Source organism: Diprion similis, chromosome 1 (assembly GCF_021155765.1).
Source record: "Diprion similis isolate iyDipSimi1 chromosome 1, iyDipSimi1.1, whole genome shotgun sequence".
In the NCBI taxonomy this organism is placed as follows: domain Eukaryota; kingdom Metazoa; phylum Arthropoda; class Insecta; order Hymenoptera; family Diprionidae; genus Diprion; species Diprion similis.
Genome location: NC_060105.1, coordinates 5,823,437 through 5,842,058, shown reverse-complemented (window position 1 = coordinate 5,842,058; position 18,622 = coordinate 5,823,437). Strand labels below are relative to the sequence as shown.

Below are 18,622 nucleotides of genomic sequence, written 5' to 3'. Positions count from 1 at the left end.
TATTATCACGTGAAAATGATAAATAACTTAACGGATATGGTCCCACGAGAATCAAGTTTTTCTTGAGGAACGTCTCGAGCATTCCGAGAATCGTCCCTTCGATCATGTATTGATACAGCTATATACGTATATACCATTAATTGCAAATACGATACATAATGATTAATTTTTTTTTCCGAATCGAAGAGGGTCCGAAAACGTGTAGCTGGGAAGAGAAGCTCGCTCGTCTACACGTCAGTTGACGTCAACTCTAAATGGAAATGTCTTAATTATCAGCGCACGTAGCCCCCTGCGTGGACTCTTGGACAAAAACGGGCCCTCCGGATGAAGCTCTTAAGGTACTTCTCGATCCTCCCATACTATATAGGTATACCATACACGATCCCTACACGAATATTGACGCAGAGTACCTACACGTTACGGAAGCCTGCGACCGTGTATTTCACGCCGTCTCTTACGACAGAGAATCTGAAGAATTTGAAGACTCACGTCACCCGTTTCCTCGCGACTAATTTAGACCTCATTGCGCTGTAATAAATCAAAATATCGAGAGCAATCTTGTTTCGCTGTGATAGTTAAAATCGTCATAACTATCCTAACCGATTTTACAATTTATCGTTCTTCGCGCAAGATAATGGGTTTTTCTCCTGTTTTATATGCAACCGGGCATACATGAATGTACGTACGGTCAGCGTCAGTAGGGAGCGAGTCCGATTTGTAAGCTCCGAGGGAATTTTATATTGGCCAGAAATTTGACAAAGTCCATTTTGCAGAGAAAATATTTTATTCCCGCACCAAAGTAAGTTCGTAACACAAAGAAACATTATCCGAAACTCCCAAAGACTACGATATTACGTTAGATGGATATCATATAGATTATCTACTGATAAAATTGCATAATTAAGATAACCATTTATTTATATTTAACCGGTACGTGAGTTTTTACACAGTGGCCGCATGCGCAGCTACGAAAGATGCAGTGGAACGAGTTTGGTTTGTGTAGCCGTGCGACGATTGGGGAATGAAAATGGAGTGGATGCCATCTTTAGCGATGACGCGACGTGGACGCAACGAGGCAGTTCGGTACCGTTGATTCGATTATTATTTTCGTCGAGAACCGGGACCCGGAGGGTCGTTGCTCATATCGTTGAGCATAGGCAACCGCAAAATGTGATCGACAAGAGGTGTAAACGGGTCGAAGAGACGGAGACACGCTTAGCGCGTACCAAATGCCCATAAACAAGCTCGCGATCGTCTCGGCGCCATCTTAAAATCAGCTGTCACAAGTGAAGCAGACGATACGCAGGTGGGGGATACTTTTTCCTTCTTTTTTTTTCCTCGTTCCTTCACTTTCGTGATTGACGTTTGATACATCCGTCCTTCGTATTATCTTGTTATTGATCGACGGTGTAATTCTGTGTTTTTCCGATATTCTTCCCACACTCAATCCGCCCGTTAAAAAGTTCCGAAATATCACCTTTTCATGGCCAACGCGTTTCTATTTCTAGCCGAGACACCAGCTTCGCGCAAAAGGTTTGTCGTTAGTACAAAAAATAAGAAAAGCAATAATTTCCATGCCCAAAAATTGCGTGATATTTTTCCACGCTGCCCGATGTTTGTAAAATTTTTCCCTCAATTTCTCACATCTCATTGATGTAACCTAAGTTTTCATTCTTACACTATATTACAGAGGCAGAGATGCATTTTCATTCTGTCAGCTCCATGTTCTGTCAAGCATCCGTAAATATGGTGTCATTTGTGTTGCAGGAATTGTCTGGACTAATTGCGAGGTTGCGGGGAGATGGAAATAAATCAACCCGATGTTCAACTAGACGACGCATCATTGGGCCTCATTTCCGTATGCGTTAAGGTCGAAGATCAAGAATCTGAATCGAACGATATAGATGTGATATGCGAGGCGAATAACCTGTGCGCGATTGAAATAAAAGAAGGACATTCGTTGATTCACGAACTGGAAACTAGTATTTGCAATAACACCGATGATCTAGAGACTTTGAGTTTGACTTTCAATGCTCTGGAGCATAACGTCGTGCGTACCTTGGCTAATAATTTGCCCGAAACAATAACATTAGGAGCTTTGCACCCGGACATAATTAATGAAGAAATTCAAAGACGAATGAGCCAAGCGACCGAAGTCTTTATCGACAACGACGACAGACTGCAAACGATTCCTTACGCCGTTCCTGACTTTTTGGATGGTTTGAGCCTAAATGTTAAAAAAGAGGGGAACGGTATTTATAGCTCGGACTGGTTGTGTATAGACCAGGAGGACACAAGTAGCACCGAACTAGAGTTGAGGGTTTCGAAAGGTGAGAAAAACAGGTCTGAAGAGCCGCTGAACGTCGAGGCTGAGACGGCTCCAGTCTCGAAGAGAAAAGGAAGGACGCGTGTCTTGAACGAACGTTACAGAGGCAACATTCAGGGAAAAGTCAGCAGTTCGGAAAAGGTAAAGAGGAGATTGAGAAGGAAGGGTAAGCCGCGCCAGGATTACAGAGAGAGATTGAGAAGGAAAGCGGAGTGCATGAGAGAGAAGCGGAGAAAACTTTACGAGGAAGAAACGGAGGAGGAACGATTGCAGAGGCTGGCTAAAGAGGCTGCTAAGAGAAGGGAAATGAGAATGTATTACGAGACTCCCGAACAGAGGAGAAAAAGACTGGACGCCGAGGCGGCTAGAAAACGGGAGTACAGAATGTACAACGAGACGCCTGAAGAGAGGCGAAAAAGGTTGGATCGAGAGGCGGAACGGAGAAGGATAAAAAGATTGACTTTGTATGCAAACGAAACTGCGGAACAGAGAAGGGAAAGGTTGAATAGAGAGTCTGCGAAGCGACGAGAAGCTAGATTGAATCAGTATTCGAAGGAGACTGAAGACCAGAGGAGAGAAAGATTGAGAAAGGATGCCCTAAGAGCAAGGGAAATGAGGTTCACCAGGTCTGCAATTGAAACCGAAGAGGAACGCAGACAAAGGTTAGTAAAAGATGCTCTTAGAAAACGGGAATTAAGAACGCATGGTGGGCATTCTGTGAGCAATTTCACTGAACTTCAAACCGTTCGCAGTTTTGAGGAGTTGAACAATGTGCAGATGAGGGACGACCCCGATAACCAATTGGGGAGCCATTATCTCAGCAACTGGATGATGTGGTTTCAGAACACGCTGACCCAGCCAGTTCATATCGGGGAGCAGACCATCGAGCCTCAGTCCCAAAACAATGGATGAACTCGTCGCATTCCTTAGGCCCGACGAATCTAGTATACATATGCACAGCACACGTATATAGAATCCAGAGCTTAGTATGTATCGAGTAAATTATTAACGGTTCATTTCATGTTCCATTAATCAAACGACACAAACGTGAGACGACCATTAATGTTTCCATGTTTCACAAACGAAACACTCGATCTGTAGCCAGCGGCGAACGTCTGGATGGATCTACGAATGAAAATGAAATACGTGCGATAAAACGAACTTTGAAGTTTGCTCTAGACAATTTAGAGCTTAGGGTTTATTCTGCTGGTGACTGGAACAAACTTCCATTCGCTCAACCGGTATATTTTTTATTTCCACAACGACAATTAGTCTTTAACAAATAACGACAGTGATTTATTAATTAGTTAAGCTTGAATTTAGAGCGGCTGGTACCCACATCTAAACTTCTAAGCGTCAATGATAAGACGCGATCGATGTCCACCTAGCTCAGAAGTTTTGCAATAATTTGCACTCTAGCAACGTAGTGAAATCGCGAACGAAAACTAAGCTGTAGATGGGTAGAGAGCTACTGTATACTATAGTTTTTCGATAAAATTTGTACTACCGAAGGAGAATTATAGCTGGAAACAGTTGTACAGTGTGTATAATAATTTTGTTCAAGTTGATGAACTTTGGAACTTTGATTATTATTTTTCGTTGTTACTTCAGTTATACCGTGGTCTTTGACCATTGCATTTAATATTTATATATTATACACATTATATTATATAAAGTATACATATATACATTATACATATATCAATATATACGTATAACGATGAGTTTGTCGCATACATCTGTATTGTTATAATTATACATTGTACATTAGTTGTGACAACGAGTGATTATGTACTTTCGAAAATCATATATTACAAGGAGTTTGCCGATGGTTATTGATTATTATTAGCAACATTTCGAGAGTTCAATTCTTTTTAAATAAATGAGTCAAATCATATGTTGGCGGTGCTGATCATTATTTTTTATTATTTCAATTTCCTTGTTAGGCCTACAGATGTATAAATTTCCCAACAGAAAAAAACAGTAACAACCGAACGCGAGACAGAATTTAATAACGGTATAAGTCTTTAAAATCTTACGAATATGTTCCAAATTTCGAATCTTACTGGTGAGTCAATATTTCAAACAGTTCCCACGGGTTTTTGAAGCAGAACGATTGGTTAAGGATACGCAGCCCTTAAAGAAAGAACAAATCAGAGGAAACGACGTGGCTGTATAAAAGGAGAAAAACAAGGCGGACGATCTAAAGCTGCGTTCATAGTTCTAAGTTCGTTCATGTTTCAGGCGTGGAATCGTGGAATGCAGGATATTGCTTACTTAGAAAAATTTTCGTCACCGACGCGAGATGGTCCGTAAAATTCTGTAATTAAAGGATCTCGTATCGCAGCCGGGATCGAAGATCGAATCCGCACTTTACGCTTGAGATTTAAATAATAAGCGGAGGACGTAGACGAGATTTTCTCGCCGACATATCTGCCGGCTTTTGATTGGATCGCTGGGTGACGCCAGCCGGGATCCCGAACGTTTTCCCTCCTCCCCAGTTCCATTCCAGTAACAAATTGTAGCAGCAGATTGTGGGATCGAGGCGGCTCCTCGTAATAAAAATTTGCTATTTGCTTTTCCCTGGCAATTATTCAATAAATGCCAATTTTTTGACACCCGCGAGTTCGAGAAAAACGGAAGAAAAAAATGGGAGAGGTTCGGTATACCCGCAATTTATTCCTGCGAGGTATATGCATCATTTACCTATTCGCATTTCTCAGCTTCTACATCCAAATCCCAGGTAAGAACGGCTTATTTTTATACCATTAATAGCACCGGTTGATCTCAGACCTCGTTCAAGACAATCTTACAATTATTCACTTGTCAATTGTTTCTGCTAACTCTAACTGAGCTTCCCATATTTTCGCTCCCAAGTATTAACCGCAATCGTCTTTTACCGTAATCAGATCGCGCTTAATTAAACTAGGTTTTTTCCTTACCGCAACGAAGGGTTCCAGTTGGCGGAAAAATTACGCTTTCGTTTTCTCTATTCGTTTCAAATAACCGATAAAAAAAAACACGATCAACGTAATTTATGCTTTTTCAACCAATTTTATTTCAAACCAGGCTCAATTGTTTATTCTTTTACTGAATTAAAAAATAATGTTTTATATCTCCGACTTTGAAATGTCTGTAATTATACTGACTGCGAAGGAACTGCTAGTTTTAATGTTTTAATTGTTGAAACGAAATTTATTCTCCTTATCAGGGTTATATGGCAACAACGGAGTCTTACCAGCCAGGGCGCAGCTCGACTCGAGGGGTGGTAACACTTTGTCGCAAAGAATAAAACAGAAGCCAACCTTGCTTTGGCTTGCACCATACATAAACCTGAACACAGAGTATATGCTCGATGTATTGGCAATACTTGGGATTGTTCTCTCATTTACTGGGTAAAAAAAGACTTTATTGATTTGTGTTGGTCGAAGTAGCAATTCAAGTCTCGTAAAGATTTGCAAAAGCTTAAAGTGCGTCTCTGCTACTTCATAAATGTTGTATTTTCATTTTTCAGATTTGTATCGCAAAGGTTTTGCACTGCTCCAGTTTTTGCTGGATTATGGTCTCTGTACTACTCTCTCTATCAAGTTGGACAAACTTTTATGTCGTTTCAGTGGTGAGATATTTTTCATAAATTATAGCATAAAATGAACATCCCAATCAAGCTTCTTTCACTTCGTAAGGCTTTCTGAATAAAATCCAAGGCAAGTCAGTCAGGTATACTTTCAACTGTCTATTGAAATAAAACCCAATATTGCATAAGTTTAATCGGAGGCCTGAACAGGACAGTCTACATGACATTGTAACTCGAGAACTGTATCGACACTCAACACTTGACCAGAGTATCGAATGATGTGTTTGTCAAGGTTGCTGCGCACCAATAAGCGCAATTACAAATAAAATTTGTATACTTCCGATATCATGTTTATTTTTAACGTGATGAATTTCGACTTGCCAATCCATCAAAAGACGTCATTGCTGTTTTTTTTTCTCGTCTTATACGTCACTTCATTGCCTATATCAGTATTGAAGATTTTATAGTTACTTTCAATAGTAAAAACTGAAGTAACGGAACAATCATATCTCTTCAATTTTCAAGATTATTGAAAATTTAAACATTTTTTTTTTTTTTCTGAAATAACTTTTATGCACAGGGATATTCTTCTGCTCGAAGCTGGATTCTTGTGCATTATTGTTGCACCCTTCTGGTACCCCCGTCGAGGAAAATCCAGTACTCCGTCTACGGCGTTAACATTTTGGGCAGTTCGTTGGCTACTCTTTCGATTGATGTTCTCCAGTGGTGTTGTAAAACTAACTTCTGGCTGTCCGACATGGTGGGGTTTGGAGGGTATGTGATTTTTTCACTTGAACTATCCTATGTGTCATTTTGAGCACAACAAATTAGATTTGCAGCTTTAGCTGGAGCTCATACTTTATTCTTTATTATTTAATATCGTAGCCAACGGGTAAGACCTTAAAAAGAGTCCTTGTGCTGCCAAATAAATTAAACGCAACTCATTTTCTTGTTTTCCAGCCTTGAACGTGCATTTTGAGTCACAATGCATTCCTACTCCCTTGGCTTGGTATGCTCATCATCTACCAGCATGGTTTCTTCGCTTAACTACTGTAGGGGCAAACGTTTTCGAGCTCGTAATACCGTTTCTGTTCTTTTTCCCAAATAGAAAAGTTCGCATCACTTCCTTCTACTTGCAAGTAAGCATACATGCATCAAAATTATTTTCTACTTCACCGAGTTCTATTCGGCATTTCAATTTTTTTCTGAAAATTTAAAGATTAGATATAAAAGAGTCTTTTGCACGCTAGAGTTCGAGCAAACTGATGTATAGCTTGCTCAGGACGACCACAAATGGATAAAGCAGCTTAAGCAGAGTCACTAACATGTACAAATTGTAATAATTGTATTCTAAATTCAGGTATTTCTTCAACTGAATATCATCGCTACGGGAAATTACAATTTCTTCAATCTGTTGACGATCTGCCTGTGTATATCTTTATTGGACGATCAATTCTTCTACAAAAAAAAAGCAAAAAGCAGTCAATCCGACTTCGTTGATTACTTTTCAACAGTTGTTTGTCTTTTCGTATACGCTGCTGTGATATATGGAACGTACGTGTACTACAACTTGAAAATAACCGAAGATTTTACCATCGAGTCTAAGATCGGTAAGCAATGAGATTGACAGAGAATGTAATTTTATAATTTACCACACTCTTGAAGCTCGAATAACATTAATCAACAAAAATATTGTAAAATAAAATGTTGGATTTCAGCCTTTACAAAAGAGCAATTTGATCGTGCTCTAGCCACTGTGGTTCCGATATCTATTTACATGGGTTTAGCATCTCTTGGATTTGCTGTAGCTGAAGCTGTGACGTATTCAATCTTATCTGTACAAGGATTTGGCAGCAAATTACTCAGCACTTTTACTACCATTATTTACACCCTCGCTATTGTGTTCCTGTTTAGCATTAGTGTTGTAAGTAAAACAATTCATACTACACATTATAGTTTTTCAGCTACGTCTGTGTTTGCTTTCTACCCCAAAACGATGTCTGGATTCTCTTTCAACGTTTACGATTAATCTTTTGTCATAGGTGCCGTACGCCACGCTTCATTCTTCACACAATTCTACAATTCCGAGTCAACTGAAACATATTCATTCACACGTAGATCATCTCCATCTGGCTAATAGTTACGGATTGTTCCGACGAATGACGGGAGTGGGAGGAAGACCAGAAGTTATTATAGAAGGAAGCAACAACATAGACGGACCTTGGCGAGAATATGAATTCTTATACAAGCCAGGAAACGTTAATAATTCTTTACCTTTTGTTGGTAAGCGGAAAAACGAATCTGCGGTGGCAGGCATCTCGAGTATTTATAAAGTAAAATGGTACATATTCTTGTCGCTGTGATGATTCAAAAATGTAGATATCTATTCAAGTTTTTAGTTATTTGGCAACATTTAGCGTTGAGAAGTACCGAGAATATTACCACTTTACTTTCAATGTTGAGATCAATAATTAACTGATCATGGCAATTTTTTACAGCGCCACATCAGCCTCGTCTAGATTGGCAAATGTGGTTTGCTGCACTAGGAACGTACCATCAAAACCCATGGTTAATGTCATTAGCCTACAGGCTTTTGTCAGGACAACCGGAAGTCCTGGCGCTAATTAATCAGGATCAGAATCCGTTCCGAGACAGCCCGCCTAAATACATAAAAGCGAGCCTCTATCATTATCATTACACCCTTTGGAGTCAAAGGTATGAGGACGTTATCTTTACTCACGCGTTGCTCACAGAACGTTCCTAACTTCCTAGTAATACTAATTGACGATTCTCGTATGTTAGACACGGTTCGACCTGGTGGACCCGGGAAAAGATTGGTGAATACTTCCCGATCTTCAGCAAAGATCACCCACCACTACTGGAGTATTTATCGAAAATGAAGATTATCCAAGACAAGCCTGATGAGCACAGTGTGAACCCATCTCTGAAATTAATTCTAAACAGCCTGAGAGCTGTCGTGGGAAGAGTGGAAGCTAGTCTCCTTTCATGGAGTGTATTTACCGCGGGATGTGCAATAATTATGAGCGGTTATAATCGAGCGAAACACTAAATCGTGTTGATCAATTGACCCTGTCTAAATGGAAAAGTTGTTGATGCTAATACCGTATATTGGAAAAGTCCCATATGGATTTCAGGTCTGAATACAAGTAAGGAGATTAGACACTATTGAATTGATGTTATACATGACACAACTATCATCACGAAGAAGCTGAAAAAGCTTCCGCATTTGTTAATATCGTATAAACGGATAATTTAGCGTGGTCGCTATTTACTGTACTTGGTCACATAGAATGCATACTTTTTACAAGAAAATGTGAACTACCAAATGGCGTTATGGAAGTGGTGGTTATTTAGTTGAACACCATTTGTTGAGGAGATTATATCCTTCGGTTTAACAATGTAAACTATACAATCATGTGGATGAAGTACCTATTTGTTGAAGTTTGGACGGTGTAGTTATAACGTAAACGGTCTAAAATGTAGGTGAAATATTTTTAGTAATCCCAACTGGGTATAAAGTGTCTGTATCGAGGCTCTCTGAAAAAAGATTCTTAAATTTGTACTGATTTCTACCTAATTATTCATAATTAAATTCTGATTGAAATCAATTTTGGAAAAACTCATTCCACTTATAATTATGTAGTTGAAATTATTTTTCCGGCAGTCCTGTGAATGTCGTTAGAACGTATTTCATTACTTTTAAAATACCAACAAGTAAGATATCTACTGGCGATCCATATAGTTGTGCAGACTTGTCTAGATCCACTAATCATGTTATCTGATTTCTGTATAAAATTAAGTACGAAGTAATTGGACCACAGATCCATTCGTAATTAAAATTGACAAAATTATAAATCTACATGAAAGGATTCAATTAGTTATCAGTGAAACATCCCCTGTCTATTCGGATCTGTATTTTATGAATTTTTGAAAACTCACAGTGATTATTTATAGACTTTGTGAACTAATACTTTGTTATTATTTTAGTGTTTTTGTTTTTTTTCTTTTTAAATGTATTTTTTAAATTGTATTTTACATTGTCTCTCCAATATTTTAGTATATGTACGTGTCCAGAAAAGCCTATGAACGTTTATTCTAGCTCACCCTATTTAATTTACTCTTTGCTATTATCCCATAATCTTTTAAGTAATAGATATATTTATATGGATTTTTTTTTTAAATTAAATATTACTCACGATTATTACTAATCCGTTGTTAACAAAAATAAATGTACATCCAAGGACTTTTTTGATTTTTGTACTATAAAATGATCAATTATAATCTACATTTTTCATTTCAAAATCTGTTCTACAACTTTACTTTATAAAACTGAATGAATAAATAATAAGAAAATAAAATAATCCGAAGTCTTCTATAAGCGTTATGTAAATTCGAAGAAATAAAGAATAAAGAATAAATAAATACCTGTGAAGTACACTACGTTACTTTTTCATGTATAATCATCAAAGATCAGAGATAATTATATTCTTACAAGTTGATTAAAAAACCAGCAACGCTCACCAAAGTTTTTGGAGAACCAGACTCGATACCTCCCGATTCAATTTCTTCGCCAAATCCATTTTCAAAGTGTTATAATTCCGTTCAAGCTGCAACTGAGAGTCGGCTGGGGATTAGAATAAGTTTTTTCAAACGGTTTCGAACACTGCCTACGTCGTTGTGTCACGTGCCTCACGTACAAGCCTGACTTCAAGCTGTACTCGTACCAACTAGAGTCTCGTGTTTCTATGTTGGTAACAATTCAACACGTAATGGATTGTCGAGTTCGATCCACGGATTGAGCACGCAACCCGGTCATTCATTGCAAAATTCGCATCTAATGATCAGGGAGCGGAGTTGCTCTTGTTAATTCGTTGTTAACTATAAGATAATCAAACCCAGACGAAAATGATTGACTTACGTGACATCAAGTCGCAAAATCCAGGTAAATTTGACGTAAGGTTGTGTTGCCATGTATCATGGCAAACTTTGTCATTGTTTCAAACTTCCAGTGAGTGGCATAGGTGCGTGTGTAGAAAATTCTGAAAGCGAGTGAAAATCCTTTGAATTTTCTGCTTATTCGTTATCATATCATATATTGTGCCACTGCTTCTTTAGACGCGTATAAACACTCTGACCATCGCTTACCAGCATCTTAGTATCGTCGCATAACCTCACTTTTCCTCTAACTCTATGGGTCTGAAGTCTACTCCCCACGTGAAACAATTATGCAATAACAAACGCGATATCACTGTCATTTGACTGTCTCAACGAAATCGACAAAATCTAAATTTCGTACAATTCAGCGATGACATTGACGAATATTAGTACACAATCAAAGCTTGGTATATCACCATCCGTATATGAGATTTGCACATAGACTGTAGGTGGTGTACTTTATCGCGTCGACTTGATTCTCACCATGGAAATTGTCATGACATCAATCATCAATGATTTTCATACTAAAATCTTGGGAGATGAGGAAAAGACTGCAGCTTCTGCTATAGAAAATACATTAGTTTCTCAGGGTATTTTGTTTGGTTACCTTGTTAAATTCCTCATATTGCTTACAGTTTGGGATTGTGTTTTATTAATACCAAACTTGTTGCTGTCAATATTTCAGTCACCTCGCAACCAGGATTGGCACCTCTCAGTCCGTATTTGAACTTCGACCCAAGCTACCTGCCTGCCAGCCAGCCGGAATTTATATTCCCTGAAGGAGCTGTGAAACAACGAGGTCGACTTGAATTAGCCTTCAGCCAAATTGGAGCTGCGTGCATAATTGGCGCTGGCCTGGGTGGCACTTCTGGTTTTTACAAAGGAATTAAAGCCACAACCTTAGCTGGACAAACCGGCAATCTTAGGAGAACACAGTGAGTTATTACGTAACAGGATGCTTTACAATAAATCATGTAATATTGTAATATTATCTAAACTCATTAATTAATCGTCATATCTGGTGTCAATGTGTATTGATTATTGTAAATTTTGAAAACGCAGCGACACTTGGACTTCAGTATAGTTTCATTAAGAGAATAATTTTAAACTGCACATTATACATAGGTATATTTAAATTGGATCACTTCCTCTTGTAGGTTAATAAATCATGTAATGAAGCATGGTTCGTCACTGGCAAACACATTAGGAGTCATATCGGTAATGTACAGCGGCTTTGGAGTCATACTTTCTTGGGCTAGAGGAACAGATGACTCGATAAATACTCTCGGAGCTGCAACTGCCACCGGAATGCTATTCAAATCCACATGTGCGTCTAAATTTGCAATTTCCCACAGACTTAGTTTACTGCAATTAAAAAAATTCCCCAACATATTGTGCGATTGATGCACGCTACAAATTATGTCCATTTGAGTTTGTTTAAATATTTGCTGACGATATTTTAAATTATTTATTCATAAACTTTCAATATAATAGCTTTTTATCATACAGCACTGTACATGCTATTTTAAAAATTTTCAGCTGGATTGCGAAAGTGTGCGACGGGAGGAGGAATCGGATTCGCAATAGCTGCAGCCTACTGTTTATGGAATAACCGAGAAACACTTTCACAAATTAGTCATCAACGCATCAATCCGGCGTAAGAGTGTGTGTCTCAAATTCACCTTTAGTCAACCTCGTGTGCTACGAACGATCCTTCTCTTGATTTTTATTATTATTTCAAGGGTACTTGACTAATAGCTTAATACAGAGAAAATTGTACAATTCTGATGTGAAGAAAATAGAATTTTGCAAGTATCATACATACAAACGGTTTTGAAGAATAGGAATTGAATTTTTGCATTATAGTCTGTTTTAAAACATTTTCACGTCATAGTCGCCGTACGATATCAGTTGTCTTATTGAAAATGAGTTGAGTTTTTGTTTGGTTAATAAATTTGAGCAGGAACAGTCGTAGCATGTCCCTAAGTCATTAGGAGCCAATTTTAAAAACGAAATCCCCAATCTCATTAGCTCTTAACTGATAGTAGTAAAAATATATTAGTTACTTAAATACATGTGATTTTATGACATATTGATATACCCATCACCGCATGTATTCATTTTATAATTTACCTCGACCATCAATACTAAACGTAGTTTAATTTAGAAAAATTATAATTACTGCAGTTTAGATATCGAAGCTTATCGATCTTAATGCTTCTAATGGTAATGGGTTTTCTTTCATAAATCCACCTTGGGAAACGAACAATAATCAGTCTGAGGAGTCCATTAAAATGACTACGTTGTTGATTACAGGGTTGTTGTCTAGATAATGATAAAATAATTTACAGTAAAACTCTTCGACTTCTATTGAAATTACTGCAATATCAACGTGATGTGAACATGAGAATAATAGTTGTTATTCCATATGTTAGATGCTGATTTACAATCTCTGGTAGTTCACGTAGCTTGAACTAATTTATAAATACTGTTATTGAATTTCATCGATACTTAGCACAGTAGCTCGCAAATTATATCTCATCATTTGCCACGAAATATGCTTCTCTTTGTAACGAAATGAATCCAATTGCAATGTAATATGCTGTCATAAACATGTACATCTGATTTGGTATTTAAGGAGGCAATGTGGAAGTATCGCTGAGTTAGATTGAAAAGTATTGATTTTATTCAGTTCAGAGAACCCCATGCTTTCTGTTTAATTGACATTGGTTGAAGAGTTTTTATAGTTAAAAAACTTTCCTAGCTAATTTTAACTAGGTCACTTGAATTAAATGTATTTAAGTTGAACATACAAATAAAAAACACGATTTTATATCCGAGATTGGCTTCTACTCTGTATCCCTAATGGGGTTCATCCATATTTTTCGCATTTAATGTAACATAAAAGATAGTGCTACAACTAACAATTGATATATCTGGAATTGCGGTAATTTCTAATTAGCTAAACACTTGGTTGACTTTAAATCTAATTTTCTTTTCATCAATTTTCTCAAGTTTAACATAGGCTGTTATTTTTCTTATAGACGGAAATGATCAATTGGCTACCTGCCCACCTAGAGACTAGCATCGATTTCTCCTTGCCCTGTACATAGAAATTCTTTTTTTCCATGCATTGTAAGACGACAATGTTTTGTTGTCCATTCAGATAAGCTATACCATAATAAAACAAAATAAAGAAATATGTAAATAAAATATAATTGGGGTTGTACTCAAACTGAATATATTTTATTCTGATATTGGATCGAGCCATGCGACATAATGTAACATAACTGTGACGTCGATTACCCATTAATATTGCAATAAGAAAATTTAATTTCAAATTCAAAATCCGCATGTGCATTTTACTTGTATTGTGCTCCCTTGGATCTTTGTTAGAAACAAAATTAAATCTTAAGTCATAATTTTATTATAATCATCAAGCATGGCTCTTAATCTTATCTACGTTTATCTGATCATGTGGGTTGACCTGATACCATGTACCTACAGTATAGAAACCGTATAAAACGTTTTGACATCATTTAACGTATTTAAATTTCCAAGCATTGTGCAGTGTAGAAAGCGGAATAAACAATCTGTGCCAGAATTTCAATCTTATTCATGAGAAATCAAAACTTTTGTGTTGTTTTGGTGCTCGATTATCAATCGAATAATAAATGCCATTGCGTTCCGCGCCAAATAAATTTATCACAACTTGTAGTATGAATATAGAGTATTATATGTGCCCTAAGGTACGCAGTTAATAAATATTAAATAATAATTCATACTATACCATGTACACTCGTATGTATATCACACTTGACAAATAGTTGAATATTTTCAGCTATCTTCGACGCACTAGCCAGTACTATCTCAGTCTGTGGAGTAGTATAGTTTACTCAGCTTTGAACCACACACTTGTTATTCCGAATAGTTCGAAATTTTCCTGCGCTGTGTCACCAAATTTATTATGCAGTCACTCACTCAATGGAAGCTAAGTTGCAGTGTGAAAATTGCAATACTGTCGGAATAATTTCGATTTAAAAGTGTGCATGCGATGTGTTACTGGTACAATCAATAAACTAAAACCTTCGGTAAATTTAATACACCACTTTCCAGAAGCAGAAGTGAATATTAAGTGAAGCGTTTCATGTAGACTATTATTAATTACTAAATATTATTTGAGAATAACATATCTGCAACTTAAAAACTGAAGCTGATGACCATATTTATTATATAATTCGAAAATATTCAAATTATAAGACACAACAAAATTTCCTTTTTCCTGCTCTGGAATTAATCTAAGGTGGTGAATAGTTATTTTGTATTCCATTTCTGACGTGCTGTGTATTTGTGTAGCAAAATTAATTGGTAGTTATCGTGTTCTGCATTTAGCGTCGCAGACACTGGTATGGACTCTGTTTAATATAAACTGTACCCTCAGTTTCTTGGCAACGTTTAGTACGGTTCTCTCCTTTTCAAAGAAAAACATTCAGCTCAGTTTTCGTGGAAATACACGACTTTTGAATTTTCTGAGGAAACCAAAGTTCTGAAAAATAATTACATATAGATAAATAAAAAGTACAGTGTAAAGAAAATAGTGAAAACGATGATTTTGTGATTGCATATTTAATTTCAAATTGTAGGCGATCTATGTACAATGCGAGTCTGAATTCGACTGTACCAACTAATGTTTAGAATACTTGAAACATGGCGAGTGTCGAATTATATGCAAAAAGTGAACAAGCTGAAAGGAAACTTGCAGTTTTGTATTCGGTCTCTGCAATCTTGTCAACAACAGCCATAATTTGTCTTCTCATAGTGTGGCAGCATTGGGCCTGGACTCTGAATGTTTGTATCAACGTGGATTGTGGGTGTATTTTGTATAGTGTCAACACATTTAGTACTTTTATGGGGGGTGATGTTAAACTGTGCCATTTCACATCATATGGTCTAGTTCCGGTACTGATTGTCGGACTGGTTCTTGGGATTTATCATGGTTACAGAACATGCATTAGCAGAAACTTAGGGGATCCTAAGCAGATTCAAACGACAACTTCATCTGGACATAGGTACATGACACGTTAACTCTGCAATAAACATCTGATAAATTAAATTTAGTTTGATACGTTATAAAATGCAGCAAACTCGAAATAAACAAATAATGTGATTCCTCAGGGCACAGCAAGGAAATGTCGTCGTGGTGGGACCGAAACGGAGAACCATTTGTAAGCAATGGTTTTTAGCTGCATTTTTAGGAGTGTTGATCTTTTTTCTCTCGCTATCACATGCTGTATTGTTAACTGATGGGTACTATAAAACCTGCAATCAATATCGAAGGAATATGGTTCAACTTTTGGGATCGAGTGGTCGTGAAGTTCAGGTACTGTGGCCTTCATAGTATTCTGTAAGCAATATAAATCTATTTCAATCGTCAATCAGAACGAAAGAGAAAAGCATAGTAAATGGGTGCCACCTGCACCTCAGTTTTATGAACTGCAAAAGTATTATTACTGACAGAAGCCTCAACTTTTCAGGTGATTCATAATCGCTTATCTTGTGGAGCCGTGTTTGATTATATGGATTATCTACAGCCAGATGCTAATAACTGGAGACGCGGGGATGAAATCAATACTGGTTTATCCTTGCAGTTAGCTATTACAACCAGTTGGTTTAATTTGTTCGCATGGATAGGTATTCTTATTATAAACTTTCGCATGGCTAGGGAGAGGCAGATTGATTTGAATGGGCGAAGTTGTTGTTTCTAGTGACTCAAAATTATATTTTATTACTGAAAATCAAATATTGTTTTGCTAATTGATATCCGTACTAGTCGCCGAGAGAATCAGCAAATACCAGTGATATTGAGTTATATCTATTAAATTTCGAGGAATTACTAATAACGCAAGTTGTCTTGGAACTCCGATATTGATCTTAGGTACACCATAATGCAAACAACATATGAAGACTTAACGTATACATATATCAGACATATGACACCTTATTATGAGTTAAAGTATTCTTTTTAAAGATATAGTATGAAAAAATTATTTAATTCTCTTATCACATGATAATAGACTTTATTTGTAGCTGTCTTCGGGTTTTTTTTTTTTTTTTTTTTTTTTATACATATAGGTACATTTTTATTAATTTCATTTATGTACATCATAGTTATTTTCTGTATTTCAATTGATCACTCAAATAATAAATGTAATAAATAATATTACATTAAAGCCGCCGTATTGGCCAAAATAGTTCGGCACATAAATGAATATTCAAGCCACTGAATATTCCAGTAGGCAAGTATTCAAATTTTCGAATATATTATATCTGTCCTAAGAATAGTAAGAATATGGTTGAATATTGTAGACCGGCACTATATTTGTATCTAATATGTTCGATAAGAAATGTAGACAACTGTATAATAATTTTAATAACAATATAATATAGTAAAACAACAAAACTGTATACATAAATAAATATACGGCTGTAATCTCTCAAAAAAATATTTCGAAAATATCTTTGATCTTTCGACAACATTTGATTTAGAAAACTCATGATTTCAGTTATAAAATGAAGACAAAGCAGGGTAATAGATTCATCGTAGCAACAATTCCTCGCACATTGTGAAGAAATTTCATCATTTAAGAATGTAACTATCGTGGTTCTTAAATTACTGCTAAAGACTTTACAATAACTGTTGGCATATTAACATTTCAACTAAGATGTTGATGTCGACTGAATGCTAACGTTATTTCTCTACTTCAACCTCAGGCACACATCATTAATTCCTGTAGATATATGTATACTACCTTGTACCTTTGTAATGTAAAATACAATTACAAGTTTAAACGAAATTTTTTTAAATCCTAAAAGATTTGCTTTACATGCAGTGAATAAATCAAAGTAAGAGATACAGCTTACAGAAAAAGAAAGATTCATTTATGCATCCCTACGATGAATAGAAAAACGACAAATCAAAAGCAATAAATATGCAGTTACTATAACTAATCAAGGGGCGGAATGTGATCGATGCTGTTTCAACTCACAAAAATTCATGAAAATATAAACATATATTACAACCCTTGCATTTAATAGTTGATAAATACGTAGCAATTTTATGAACAAATTTTTTTTCGAAAATATCCTACTTCCCATTCTCATATTTAATAAATCGGGTAATATGGTAATAGTAGTAATAATTGTAAGTTCATAACAATAATGATAATAATATTAATAACAATGGCGTGAAAATACCTTCAATATTTGGTCCGTATAGATTTGAACTTAAGATGGTAAAGAAAAATTTTACTTATACAAAAGTCGAAAATTGATTTCATAAAGTACGAATCCAAATCTAATTATCAGTAGCTAAGCTTGATCATTATTTTCGTGAGGAACGTTTGAGTGGAACTCGGTGATAAATCTAATTTACTCTGGGTCTCGATTCTCAAAAATACGTATTGGCTTTAAAAATAATCGGTTCTCTGTAGAAAATGACAATAGAGCCAAGCTTTGAAACTGATTTAATAAAAGGAAGGCACCTAACAATTACAGTCAAACTAGTATATCTACAAGTATTATACATAAATATATGTATATACATATATATACATATATATATGTGTGTGTGTGTGTGTCGTTCAATGTGTTTTTTTTTTTTGCTTTAAATATTGTTTATAGTATTGTCTCACTTTTATACTTAAATAAACCTTAGTGCAATGCTCAACAACTTGGTGAAAAGACGTGTGATATATGTGCAGGAAAGT

At 36.3% G+C, this 18,622-nt stretch overlaps 4 protein-coding genes and 1 long non-coding RNA gene across 13 annotated transcripts; 4 read left to right on the top strand and 1 right to left on the bottom strand.

The window, feature by feature from the left end:
- The first annotated feature begins 1,014 nt into the window (after positions 1 to 1,014).
- On the top strand, positions 1,015 to 3,727 carry LOC124416818 (trichohyalin-like). Of its 6 annotated transcripts, none has more exons than XM_046877776.1 (3): positions 1,015 to 1,306; positions 1,768 to 2,988; positions 3,170 to 3,727. In XM_046877776.1, the coding sequence occupies exons 2-3, from the start codon at positions 1,802 to 1,804 to the stop codon at positions 3,177 to 3,179; spliced, it is 1,197 nt and encodes a 398-aa protein (XP_046733732.1). In that variant the 5' UTR covers positions 1,015 to 1,306; positions 1,768 to 1,801; the 3' UTR covers positions 3,180 to 3,727. The 6 variants fall into 6 exon arrangements, with proteins under 6 accessions (XP_046733732.1, XP_046754129.1, XP_046733722.1 ...); XM_046877766.1 differs by having other exon boundaries at positions 1,018 to 1,306; positions 3,079 to 3,727; XM_046898173.1 differs by having other exon boundaries at positions 1,768 to 3,727.
- A 1,013-nt stretch (positions 3,728 to 4,740) lies between these two features.
- Positions 4,741 to 10,164, top strand: LOC124404003 (lipase maturation factor 2-like). The gene is made up of 10 exons (XM_046877800.1): positions 4,741 to 5,069; positions 5,538 to 5,721; positions 5,841 to 5,942; positions 6,481 to 6,674; positions 6,861 to 7,039; positions 7,261 to 7,510; positions 7,619 to 7,824; positions 7,943 to 8,183; positions 8,399 to 8,615; positions 8,703 to 10,164. The coding sequence occupies exons 1-10, from the start codon at positions 4,976 to 4,978 to the stop codon at positions 8,968 to 8,970; spliced, it is 1,935 nt and encodes a 644-aa protein (XP_046733756.1). The 5' UTR covers positions 4,741 to 4,975; the 3' UTR covers positions 8,971 to 10,164.
- Positions 6,395 to 7,986, bottom strand: LOC124404010. Its single transcript, XR_006928971.1, has 2 exons — positions 7,850 to 7,986; positions 6,395 to 7,029 (listed from the first exon to the last, which is right to left on the bottom strand). It is a non-coding gene; the product is annotated as an uncharacterized LOC124404010 (long non-coding RNA).
- Positions 10,165 to 10,681: 517 nt separating the features above from the next.
- LOC124405481 (mitochondrial import inner membrane translocase subunit Tim23) lies at positions 10,682 to 14,082 on the top strand. Of its 4 annotated transcripts, none has more exons than XM_046880430.1 (5): positions 10,682 to 10,863; positions 11,542 to 11,791; positions 12,014 to 12,183; positions 12,396 to 12,513; positions 13,901 to 14,082. In XM_046880430.1, the coding sequence occupies exons 1-5, from the start codon at positions 10,827 to 10,829 to the stop codon at positions 13,908 to 13,910; spliced, it is 585 nt and encodes a 194-aa protein (XP_046736386.1). In that variant the 5' UTR covers positions 10,682 to 10,826; the 3' UTR covers positions 13,911 to 14,082. The 4 variants fall into 4 exon arrangements, with proteins under 4 accessions (XP_046736386.1, XP_046736377.1, XP_046736358.1 ...); XM_046880421.1 differs by lacking the exon at positions 10,682 to 10,863 and adding an exon at positions 11,276 to 11,446 and having other exon boundaries at positions 12,396 to 12,521; XM_046880402.1 differs by lacking the exon at positions 10,682 to 10,863 and adding an exon at positions 11,277 to 11,446.
- A 1,338-nt stretch (positions 14,083 to 15,420) lies between these two features.
- Positions 15,421 to 18,313, top strand: LOC124410480. The gene is made up of 4 exons (XM_046888891.1): positions 15,421 to 15,925; positions 16,032 to 16,236; positions 16,391 to 16,685; positions 16,736 to 18,313. Exons 1-3 carry the CDS (start codon positions 15,564 to 15,566, stop codon positions 16,619 to 16,621), a joined length of 798 nt encoding a protein of 265 aa, XP_046744847.1. The 5' UTR covers positions 15,421 to 15,563; the 3' UTR covers positions 16,622 to 16,685; positions 16,736 to 18,313.
- Positions 18,314 to 18,622: the final 309 nt, after the last annotated feature.